The sequence below is a fragment of the Mustela erminea genome, chromosome 1 (assembly GCF_009829155.1).
Source record: "Mustela erminea isolate mMusErm1 chromosome 1, mMusErm1.Pri, whole genome shotgun sequence".
Classification (NCBI taxonomy): Eukaryota; Metazoa; Chordata; class Mammalia; order Carnivora; family Mustelidae; genus Mustela; species Mustela erminea.
In genome coordinates, this window is record NC_045614.1 from 17,659,826 (window position 1) to 17,672,312 (window position 12,487).

At 50.4% G+C, this 12,487-nt stretch overlaps 1 protein-coding gene across 1 annotated transcript; it reads right to left on the reverse strand.

Moving 5' to 3' along the window:
* LOC116576218 (40S ribosomal protein S29-like) lies at nucleotides 1–418 on the reverse strand. Its single transcript, XM_032318192.1, has one exon. The coding sequence runs from the start codon at nucleotides 285–287 to the stop codon at nucleotides 39–41; it is 249 nt and encodes an 82-aa protein (XP_032174083.1). The 5' UTR covers nucleotides 288–418; the 3' UTR covers nucleotides 1–38.
* Nucleotides 419–12,487: the final 12,069 nt, after the last annotated feature.

The window sequence follows — 12,487 nt, forward strand, 5'->3', positions numbered from 1 at the left end:
AGGTAGGTATTTTGGATAACCCATTCAAGGAAGTTCACTTAATCCCGCTTAATAAAGCCTGTCTCCTTCGCATATTGACAGAAACACTGGCAGCAAATATTGAGGCCATTTTTCTGGATCAGACCTTGCTGGTTTGAGCAGATGTGGCAAGAACCCTGGACACCTTTCCTCAGATGGCTCCAGTAGAGCTCCTGGTGAGCCATCTTGTTCTCTCGGATGCAACAACACAGAAAGGAGAGTACACTTAACTTGACGAGCAGTGAGAAATGTATAGGATGGTGAATCATTATATTGTACACCTGAAACTACTATAATATTGTATATATATGTCTCAATTAAAAAAAAAGTTTTTGGGGACACGTAGGTGGCTTAGTTCGTTAAGCGTCTGCCTTTGGCTCAGGTTATGATCTCGGGGTCCTGGGATCGAGGCCCATATTGGGCTCCCTGCTCAGCTGGGAGCCTGCTTTTCCCTCTCTCTCTGCCTGCCTCTCTGCCTACTTGTGATCCCTCTCTCTCTGTGTCAAATACATAAATGAAATAATTAAAAATAAATAAATTTCATGTATGTAATTACTTATTTGAAATTCCCCACCTGGGCTGGAAATCTCCCTGTCAAAATTACTTAGATCCTCCAGCCAGGAATGGGGCATTATATGCTTACTAGTATGTGAAAGAGAGAAGAGCAGCCCCTGGCATCCAGGGGCTAGTTTTTGGTGTTGTCCTGTTTCGCATAAACAATTTCATAAAACAACATCAGGCTGATTATGATGGGTCACGACAAAACTAGTCCACTCCATAGTTACGTTGAACACAAAACAAGAGCAAGTCCAAGCCGCAAACAACCAGACATCCCTGCTCCCAGCTAATGACTACTGCTACTTTACCATCACAGCTTTAGCCTCTCTCTTGTATGCCCTCCCTGTAGATGAGATTAAGGTACCTGATCATAGAATTAACCCTGTTTTCACAACATCCAATACCAAACCTTCCTCTCAATCACCTAACAAACCAAATCCTGTAATTATGTTCTAACACTTTTTAAAAAAATATTTTATTTATTTGACAGAGAGAGAGAGAGAGAGCACAAGTAGGCAGAGAAGCAGGCAAAGAGAGAGGGGGAAGCAGGCTCCCCGCTGAGCAGAGACCCCGATGTGCGGCTCGATCCCAGGATCCTGAGATCACGACTCTAGCTGAAGGCAGAGGCTTAAACTGAGCCACCCAGGTGCCCCAATGTTCTAACATGTTTTTAATTAAAAATTTTTTAAAAAAATATTTATTTGATAGAGAGAAAGTGAGAGAGCATGAGAGGGGAAGTCAGAGGGAGAATTAGACTCCCCCCACAGAGCTGGGAGCCCTATGTGGGACTTGATCCCAGGACTCCAGGATCATGACCTGAGCTGAAGGCAGTCAATTAACCAAATGAGCCACCCAGGCACACTTTATTTTATTTTATTTTATTTTAAGATTTTATTTATTTTAGGGCGCCTGGGTGGCTCAGTGGATTAAGGCGCTGCCTTCGGCTCAGGTCATGATCTCAGGGTTCTGGGATCGAGTCCGGCATCGGGCTCTCTGTCAAATAAATAAATAAAATATTTGACAGAGAGAGATCACAAGTAGGCAGAGGCAGGCAGAGAGAGAGGGGAGGAAGCAGGCTCCCTGCTGAGCAGAGAAGAGAGCCCGACGGAGCCACCCTGGCGCCCCCCCAGGCACACTTTAATTAAAATTTTTAGGGGCGCCTGGGTGGCTCAGAGGGTTAAGCCTCTGCCTTCGGCTCAGATCATGATCTCAGGGTCTTGGGATCGAGCCCCACGTCGGGCTTCTGCTCAGCAGGGAGCCTGCTTCCTCCTCCTCTCTCTCTGCCTGCCTCTCTGCCTACTATCAAATAAATAAATAAATATCTTTTTAAAAAATTTTTTAAAAGACTTTATTTATTTGAGAGAGAGAGAACACGAGCCAGGGGTTGGGGCAGAAGGAGAGAGGGAAAGAAGTAGACCCCCAATGAGCAGGGAGCCCAACATGGGGCTCAACCCCAGGACCCTAGGATCATGACCTGAGCCAGAGGCAAAAGGTTTAATCCACTGAGCCACCCAGGTGCCTCTTAGCTTCATCTTTTTAACTCAAGGAGTATTTCACTTTAGTTCCTCCTCCCTATCTGGAAACAACCCCAGGGGTCACTTGTTCTTTTTGCATTTCTCAAGGATGCTGTCCTTGGTCACCTGATGTCCAATGTCTTTCAAGTTGCTGTTGCATATGTTTGTATACATCATCTTTTCCTTTTTTTTTTTTAAGCAAGAAAGAAAATCTCGTCCTTTCTACTCCACTTTGGATGGAAGTAGAAGTTTGTGAATTATCTAGATGAACCAGAATTTAGAAAACTTTTTGTTTGAGCCTTTTTTAAAAAAAATTTGACAGAGATCACAAGTAGGCAGAGAGGTAGGCAGAGAGAAAGGGGGAAACAGGCTCCCTGCTGAGCAGAGAGCCCAACCAGGGCTCAATCCTAGGACCCTGAGATCATGACCTGAGCTCAAGGCAGAGGCCTAACCCATTGAACCACCCAGGTGCCCCTTTAACATTTTTAAAAAAGATTTCATTTATTTGTTCATGAGAGACAGAGAGAGAGAGAGAGGCAGAGGGAGAAACAGGCTCCCCACTGAGCAGAGAGCCCGATGTGGTACTCGGTCCCAGGACCCCAGGATCATGACCTGAGCCAAAGACAGGCACCATCTGAGCCACTGATGCGCACTCATGTTTAAATCTTTAATCCATCTGTAACTGGTTTTTGTGTTTGGTGTGAAGTAAGGGATGTCCATCAGTTTTGCAAGTAGTATGTTCTATTCAACCTTGCTGTAATTTGATTGGTATTGTACTGAATCATTAGATATAATTTGAGAATAGGTATCTTTTCAATATAAAGTGTTGACTCCTCTTGTACTTCTCCATTTTTCTATCAATAGCGATGGGTTAAATCCAGCATTTTCTTTTGACAAAGAGTACCTCTGTGAACATACTCATTCATGTCTTTTGGTACCTCGCCAGGGTATGTATCTAGAGTGAAATGGTTGGGTCAGAGGAAAGGTGAACTTACCATGAAGCTTATAAATCTCATATTTTATTCACAATATTGTTCGTTCGTTCTTTCTTTCTTTTTTCTTTCTTTCCCTTTCCTTCCTCCCTTCCATTTGTTTGTTCTTTCCAATAGGCTCCATGGCCAGCATGGAGCCCAACGCTGGGCTTGAATTCAGGACCCTGAGATCAAGACCCAAGCTTAGATCAAGAGCTGGGTGGTTGGGTTGGTTAACCGTCTGCCTTCAGCTCAAGTCATGGTCCCAGGGTCCTGGGATCGAGCTCAGCAGGGAGTCTGCTTCTCCCTCTCCTTCTCCATGTGTGCTCTCTCACTCTCTCTCAAATGAATAAGTTAAAAAAAAAAAAAAAAAAAAAAGAGCTGGACGCCTAACCCCTGAGCCACACAGGCGCCCCTCTATTCCTTTCCTTAATGAGAATTCCTCTCTCCCGTTGTATAAACTTCGGGTCCCCGGAGAGCTGGATTTGCTCCTGGTCGTAGTTTATGCACATGTTGAACAAACCAACACAAATCTGGAAAATTCAAACCGAAGGATTTGATGCGGGAAATTGGGTCCAAGGGTGTGGAAAGGAGTGGAGAAACAAAAGGGAGAAGATAGATGCACCCTCTGCCCCACTTCTGTCTGACCACCGCTGGTAGAAAACATCACACAGTCCCGCTTCAGCTCCACTCCAAATACTGTTGCAACCACACCATAGTTTCCCTTTGCCTTCCTGTGGCTAACCTGATGAATTGTTTCTGCCAAGTGCTGCCTGGCGCTTCCAGGACCTGTGACAAGAGAGTTTTTACAGCCCCGAGTTGAAGATGAACCCGCAGGACCCACAGACCGCCCACTAAAGCAAAAACTGGAAGTGGGCTTGGGCAATCTCCCGCATGTCCACCAGAGGGCAGCAGACACTGTCTAAAGAGGCAGGGCACCCGAGTCCCTCGCGAACCCGAAACGGCGGCAGTCCCGAGCCTTTCCAGGGTTCCCGCGGGCTGACAGTCCTTAGCTCCCCTCCCTGGAAGCCTGGCGGTGGACTCTTCATGGGCTCTCCTGCTCCGGAGTCGCCCTCCCTCTGTAATGTCCTCGCCTCCCTACCCCTCCTCCGGCCATAGCGGCCCTCCTGCTCTGAGTAAGAGGGGGAGACCTCACACACCCGCGGAGCTGGCCCAGTCCCGCCGTGACGTCCTCTCCCGCCGCTCCCTCCGTCTAGCCAGCCCACCGTGCTTCTGGAGGCCTCAGAGGCAAGCCCACGCAGGGCCTGTGCTTCTCTGTTCCCTGTATGTAGGGCTCATTCTCCACGCGGCTCAGCTACTCATCCCTGAGCTCGGCCCGCGTGTTTACGGAGCTGCACTAGGCAGACCCCCTTTCCAGAAAGATCTGCAGGAAGAGCCATCAGGTGACGACCTCCGGCTCTCAGATCCAGCAGGCTCGGCCTGGGCTGCAGAGGGCCTCCCCCAGTGATACAGCAGGTGCTAAACGAATGGGATGAATGAATGAATGAATGAATGAGGAAGAGGGAGAAACAGACTCCTGGGTGAGCAGAGAACTTGAGCTGAGGGCTTGATCCCAGGACCTTGGCGCCTGTGCCTGTGGCCTAGACTTCTCACGGCTCCCCGCTGGTCATTCCTCCAGCCTGCATGGCATTTTAAGATTTCTCCCTCTCCCAGTCCTCACGGTCGGCCTGGTTCAGCCCCCACTGGCCTCCTGCCCCCTCCCTCTAAGGCCGCTGCACCCCATGCCCTCCGAAGCCACACTTGGAGGGCATCAGTCCCATGTCCTGGCCAGTGTGGCTCCTGAGGTCCCTGCCTTCAGCCCTCAGCTCAGCTGTCACAGCACCTCACAGACTCTCCTCCAGCTTTGGACTCCCTCTGTGTGCTCAGACTCTCACCCCAAGCAAAGTCTCACATGCCCTGGGGCCCCTCCAATTTCAAGAAGGCTCAGATGAGGGCTCCAGGGTGCAGGCAACGTGCACCCCCCCCCCCCATCCTCAACCAGTGAGGACAGAAACCAATGGAAAAAGGTTCCAGTCCCCTGTCCTGCAGGTGCACATTTCTGAGGAGGGGGCACTCTGCATGCTTTTACCCTGCAGACCATACAGCCCTGCCCAGGCTCCCCCACTTCTGTCTCTCCCTGCTGTGGGTCCCCTTCCCAGGAAGCAACCTCATCTCAGCTCAGTTTTTAGGGAAGCCCGGCGAAGAATGCTCCTCCTTCATTTTCTGCAACCTTCTAGAAAGCATATCATCCAGCTATACAAATGAGCTACAGGTCCTCTTCCCTGCCTGGGCTCTCTCTCTCACTGTCTCTGTCTCTCAAATAAATAATAAAATCATTTTAAAAAGTAAAAATAAGTGAAAGACACACGTGTACACACAAAGGTTTAGAAATAAGAGTTGGTTGGTCAGCTTGAGCAGGTTCCTGACAAAGGCTTATTGCGATTATTTTCTGGTGGGACCAGCATGTCACTAAAGTGGGCCTTTTGATATATTAACAATTAAAACAAAAACAAGAACAACAACAACAAAAACCTGAGTCAGACCATAGCACTCCTCTGCTACAAATCCCTCTATGGGTCCCCTCACGTTCTGAGAAAAGCTGGGCCCCTGCAGGGACCGGAAGGCCCAGGTTACATTTCTTCTTCTTTTTTTAATTTAAAACATTATTTATTTATTTATTTGTCAGAGAGAGAGCGAGCGAGCAAGCACCACAGGGGGAGTGGCAGGCAGAGGGAGAAGCAGGCTCCCCACTGAGCAGGGAGCCTGATGTGGAACTTGATCCCAGAACCCTGGGATCATGACCTGAGCCAAAAGCAGACACTCAACCGACTGAACCACCCGGGCGCCCCTGAGGTTGCATTTCTGACCTCGCCTCTCCTACCAGCCTCCCCATCACTCACTCCTCTCCACCCAGTTAGCCTTCTTGCTGGTTCTTGAACACTCCAGATAGTTACCTCCAACTCTTGCTGTTTCCCTCTGCCTGGAACGTGCTTCGCTCAGGAGTGTGATCTGCCTTTGCTTGCCCCTCACCTCCTTTGGGACCCCTACACAGGCTGTCTTCTGGGGCAGGCGGGAGCTCTCACACACCAGTATAGATCCTATTCTGTGTGATCTTACAACATGATGCTGACACTCCACAGGGGGGACGGGGGCGATGCCTGTGTTTCCCTCGCTTGAACCCAGATGGAGTTCTGTAATGGCCTTGACCAAGGTGATGGCAGAAGTGACCCTGATTTCCAAAGCTGGCTTCAATAAGGCAATTTCGTTTCCTCCTGGTTCTCTCCCACTTACATGCTTCTGGAGTCCTGACTGTTGGAGGGCACAGGAGGACAGACAACAGAGAGACAGAGATGCCCAGAGAGCCCCCGCCTGGGCCAGCCTGCAGCTGCCCGGGTCCCACCCAGGCCAGGGACCAGGTGTGTGAGTGAAGCCCTCAAGGTGATGGTGCCAGCCCGCCCACCCCCTGACTGCAACCTCGTAAGACACCCCAAATCAGAGCCACCCAGCTGAGCTGCTCTCGAGTTCCTGACCCACAGAAGCCAGGAGAGGTGGTGTAGGATTCTTGTGCATAAGCCACTTGGTTTGGGGTTGGGGTTATTTCTTACACAGCCATAGAAACTGGTGGGGCCTTCTCTAACGACCCAATTTAAAATTTCAAGCCACTCCCCTACCTCCTCACTTTTTCTCCCTTCTCTTGATTTTTCTCCCCAGGCCTTACCACTAACATGACATATGATATATTTTAATTAGTTAACGTCTCCCAAAGGCAGGGATTTTTGCCTGTTGGGTTCATGGCTGCATCACCAGGGGCTAGATCGGGGTTTTGCACATGGTAGGTGCTCAATATTTGTTAAGAGGAATGAATGACTGTACCTAGAAAAACTGCCAGCTGCGTACACAGGAAATGAAGCTGAAGTCTGGCTGGTGGTTATCTCTGGGGAGGGGGCAAAGGGGAGGACATATCAGGGGCCTTCACTATATGTGTATTTTCTGCTTAAAAGAAAAAAAACAAAAGCAAATGTGACGAGATGTTTACACTTGATTTAAAAAATGTGTTTGCCACAATAGTCTCTATCTTTTCCGTGACAATTTTTTTTTTTTATAAAAATAAGACTTGTACCTAAATGTTCATAACAGCTTCCTTTGTAAGAGAAAGAAGCTGGAAACAAACCAAGTGCCCATCAGCTGGTGAGTAGATAAACTGTGGGATATACTCAGCAATGAGAAGAGCAAAATACCATCAACACCCGAAACCGTCATGCTGAGAGAGGGAAGTCTTCTCCAAAAGAGCATGCACCCCTGGATTACATTTATAAGCAATTCTAGAGCAGGCAAAAATGACCAGTGATGGGAAGACACTGGCCTCGGTGCCTTTCTGGAGGGAAAGGCCTTCTTCCTGGCCCAGCTCGGGCCTTCCCTCACTGAGTGACCCTGGGCAAGTCACAGCCTCTCTCTGGGCCTCAGTTTCCTCCCTGTAAGTTTTAGCAGAGGCTGGGGCAGGTGTCTGTTGCCTCCTCCTATGCTGACGTTCCAGGATTCTGGTATTCCCTTGCGAGGCGGGGCTGCCTCAGAGAAGTCTCCTGTGCCAGCCTGTCGCCAGACATGTCTCTTGGGCTCTGGAGCTCCTGGATGGAGCTGGAGGCCAGGCACCCACCATAAGCGGGGCTGGGGCCCCCTGCACTCCTGCAGGGCACAGGGCTTAGAGGGCGAGAGACCTGGCAGGGCCCCCTTGGCTTTTATTCCTGTCTCCAGGGCTCTGCAAGCCAATGACGATGTAGTCCTGAGAACAAAAGCCCATTGTCGAGAGTTCTGAACCCTAATACCCTTCCATGTCACCAGCGGAAAGCCGGAGCCAGGGGCAGAAGGGCCGCTCTGATTTCCCTGCCAGCCGCCCCTCGAGTCCCACACTCTGATGCCAGCCCAGTCCCCACCACACAGCTCTGGCGCCCTGGCCAGCAGCTGCGCAGCTGAATGTAATCATCACTCGGGTCTCTAATGCTGGAGCCGTCAGACTGGCCAGCCCGGGGGAAGGTGGTCCAGGGTGGCCCGGCCCAAGGGTCTGCCTCCCTCCCTTGGGGGCCCAGATGGCTCCTTGACCTTGATTGGGTTGTCACAGGGTCTCTCTGGGCTCACCTGTCCCTTCAGGAAGCACAATCAGAGCCCCTGTTGGAGGAGTAGAGGGGCAGACACGTCCAACCAGGCAAGAAGTGCCACAGCACCGGTATGGCCGCCGGCAGGTGTCTCCCACCTGCCGGACCCCAGGGAAGCTCGGCAAGATCCTGCTTACTCTGAAGGGAGAGGAGGAGGCAGGCAGGGCACTGGGATCAGGCTGGGAGAAGAGAAGGAGATGGTTCGGGAGGACGCCTGTCTGAGGATGTGGTGGGGGGGGGGAGAGCTGGAGTTCACAAAAAGGGTCGCAAGGACATAGTAAAATGTAACCTGTGCTGGAGGCCTGGGCATCTGTCATGGGCACATATACCCCAGGAAGACAGGACTTCAGGAGGCCAAGGGATGACCTGGACATTGGTTTTACTTAAATATTTAGTTGGGGGAAGAGTACCTGGGTGGCTCATTGGGTTAAAACCTCTGCCTTCAGCTCAGGTCATGATCTCAGGGTCCTGGGATCGAGCCCCGCATTGGGCTCTCTGCTCAGCGGGGAGCCTGCTTCCCCCTCTCTCTCTGCTGCCTCTCTGCCTACTTGTGATCTCTGTCAAGTAAATAAATAAAATCTTTTTTTTTTTAAAGATTTTATTTATTTATTTGACAGAGATCACAAGTAGGCAGAGAGGCAGGCAGAGAGAGAGAGACAGAGGAGGAAACAGGCTCCCCGCTGAGCAGAAAGCCCGATGTGGGACTCGATCCCGGGACCCTGGAATCCTGACCTGAGGCGGAGGCAGAGGCTTTAACCCACTGAGCCACCCAGGCGCCCCATAAATAAAATCTTTAAAAAAAATTTAGTTGGGGGGAGAAGATTTTAACATGTGAGCACTGCAAATTCAATCCTTTAAAATTGAAATCAACAGAGCCATGTAATAAATGAAGTCCAATGCGAATTTCATGTGAATTTTAAAGATGAAAGGAAGAAACTTAAAAAAAAAAAATGTGTGTTTGTGAAGACACTTCAGCCTCTGCTAGTAGACCCAGGACCCTGGGCAGGGTGGGACATGACTTAGGTTTACACTTGGACAGACCACCGTGCCAACCAAGTCCATCGGACCAGACTCCCACCCGCAAGGTGCCGCTGGGACACGGGCACGACCGCAGGCAGGTATTTCAGTGTGTCTTGGTAAGGGGAGAGTCGGGATGCTGTGTGTGTGTCCTCCAAGTTCGGGACAAGGCAGGAGCCATGTGCGTCCTGGGAAACTGGTCTGAAGGAAGGCCCCTCAAAGTACTGCAGGCCTGTGGGCAGGAACGACTGGGAACGGAGTCCACGGCAGGCAGGAGACTGCAGCAGCCCAGGAGAGGGGCAGAGATGGGAGGGGTGATGCTCTGGGAGCGAACCCAGCGTGGAGCCTCACGCCCCGACATGCACACGTGCAGCTTCTGACCCCCAGCCTGCTCTGCCGTATTCCTTTGCTGCCGACAATGGTGGGGGAGGCGGGGAGGCTACGGGTTGGGGGCAACCCGGGACAGGAGTGCAGTGAGGTCCCTCCTGACTGGGGTGCCAGATTCAGTCTTGCCTGGTCCCAGAGGTGATCCTAAGGGAGGGCAGGGTGCTCCAGCACAGGTTGGATGGGGCAGGGAAGGGGGGCGTTTCTATTTCAACATTACCTTGGCTGTTTGGGGTCCTTTCTGGTTCTATACAAATTTTGGCCTTATTTGCTCCAGCTCTGTGAAAAATGCTCATGGTATTTTCGTAAGGATCGCACTGAATGTGTAGATTGCTTTGGGTAGCATAAAAATTTTAACAATATTTGTTCTTCCAATCCATGGGCATAGAGTGTTTTTCCATGTCTTTGTATCTTCCTCAATTTCTTTCATGAGCGTGCTGTAGTTTTCAGAGTACAGATCCTTTCCCTCTTTGGTCGGGTTTATTCTTTGGTATCTTATGGTTCTTGGTGCAATTACAGAAGGGATCGACTCCTTGATTTTTCCTTCTTCTGCTTCATTGTTGGTGTATAGAAATGCAACTGACTTCTGTGCATAGATTTTATATCCTGTGACTTTGCTGAGTTCCTGTGTCAGTTCTAGCAATTTGCGGGGGTGGATCTTAATCCCCAAACCTGTGGCTTAGAGCTGAAAGATTCAGATAGCTATCCGAAGGTTTCTCACTCTACCTGACACTTGTCATACACTTGACACCCCTGCTGGTCCATTCAGTAACTCCTCCATCATTCCTTCCCCCCACAAGGACTCACTTCTCCTGGGCTCCTGGAGAAACATGGGAAATGTGATGAGGAAGAAAACTGTTTCACCGAGAAACCAGAAAATAAACACTGCACCCTTAGATTTTTTTTTAAATGGAAATCCCAAAATAGCTTTTCCTAAAGAATTAATAAAAAGCATAAAGATATTTGAATGACTATGTAAGACAGTTAAGAGGTTAAAAAAAATACTGGTCTGAAAAAACCTTGCAGAAATATACTATTGAACATTATATGTCCCTCTCTCCATATATTTGGTAAAAAAAAGAAAAGTATAAGTCATACTGAGATAAGGGGCATTATTGTAATTGTGTATTTGAGAATAATGTGACTTAGTGAAGGTTTTTCTCTCTTTTTCTTTCCTTTTAAACTAGGCTCTGAGCCCAGTGTGGGGCTTGAACTCATGATCTTGATTTCAAAAGCCACATGTTTTTCCCATTGAGCCGGCCAGGCATCCCCGTTAAGGGGTTTTCTTAAGAAAAAATGCACAGTTAAAAAAAAAAAAAAAGCACAGTTGTGGCAAACTAATAAACATCAAAAGATGGGGCGGAAGAAAGATCGGTCTGGCCCTATGCTCCCATCCCCGATGATTAACTTCGCGGAGCTTCTGGTAGCTCCTTTTGAAGAAAGAGGAATGCCTACGTGCATCTGAGTGTTGTCACAAGAATTAAATGAAGTAATGCTCTTTGAGCACCTTGCCTAGTACCTGACTTGAGGGTAGCTAGTATTGAGTTTACTAATCACAACTCAGTAAAGCGTAAGGAATCAAGGGTTACGGCAACCTGCCGCCCACAGCCCTACTGATGGCTGGACAAGGCAGCCAGCCCCCAGGAAGTGGAGCTCATGTGGGAGCTTCACCGTTCCTGGAGTGCTGTTCATGCTCCCCGTTCGCCACAACCCCCCACCCCCAGCCATCATCAGCTGGCCTTCAGCGCCACTAACCCTACACCTTGGGACCCCCAGAGACAGAGAGGGACTGACCCCAGGGGAGAAAGCCAGGCTCCGGGGCTCCGGGCTGCGTGATGACCTACAAAGGGCTTGCTTGGGGGTGCTGGTGGCACATTCAGCCTACATGGGTGGCAGAGACATGGGCAGTTAGTGCATCTGTGTCTCTGGAGGACAGGACTGTGGGGCTCAAAACAAGCCGAACAAGTTAGAAACAGGAAACTCGCTTCTGACCAAGGTCAAGTCCAGGACATGGGTCCTCCAAACCTACTGAACAGATAGAGCCGTTACATCCCTCAGGACAGGAAAATGACATAAGGGAATGCATGGGTATCGGTTCGGGCTGACTGTCACTGAGGCCCTCAGACCCAGGCAAGAAGGACCCTCAGGGCCAAGGTCATGCCTGCTCAGGATCCATACTGTCCCCTTCCAGACCACACTCAGTACCTGGAGCCTCAGAATCTCTTGCCCCAGTGGCCCCCCAGCCTGCTTCCCTGGACCTCTCCCTGAAGGATGGGGCTACAGAAGCCAGTGGCTGTGGGCAAACCTGGACCACGAGGACTCACGTGGCCTCGTGTATGTTCCTGGCATATCTTGCTTTGAAGGTGGGGCAGACCTGCTGAGAAGAGGACCAGGCGGCAGGACCAGGCCGCTGGGCTGCTCCCCCAGCCCCACCACGTTCTGGGGCAGAACTCCAAGTTTAGGAATCCTTTAAATGCAAGCTTAGCCTTCCAGGACATCAGGAAGGTGCGGAGATCAAAGTAGAGCTTACTGAAATTCTAGCTCGAATGGTGACTTGTAAGCTTGCAGACGTGGATCCATCCGCATTGGCACTCCAGCTCTGGCCCTGCGGGTGCAGGGGTGGGCCTGCAGCAAGTGTGCCCTCTGGGTTCACATCTAGAGTACAGGGACCCCTTCTGGACACCCCCGGGGATGTCCGGAGAACAGCGCGCGGGAAACCAGGGGCCGGGAGAGCTGTCGTAGGCAGGATGGCGGAAGGGCTGAAGGCACTCTGCCGGGAGAAGAGAAGCTCACGAACAGCATTCGGGCTGCCCTGGGGTCCTGAAAAGGCTGTCAAAGCAGAGAAGAGACTTCCTGAGTCATTCTAAGTGCTCAG

Excerpts from the sequence above, each read along its gene's own strand:
- LOC116576218 (XM_032318192.1), bottom strand. The coding sequence starts at position 287 with ATGATTCACCATCCTATACATTTCTCACTGCTCGTCAAGTTAAGTGTA.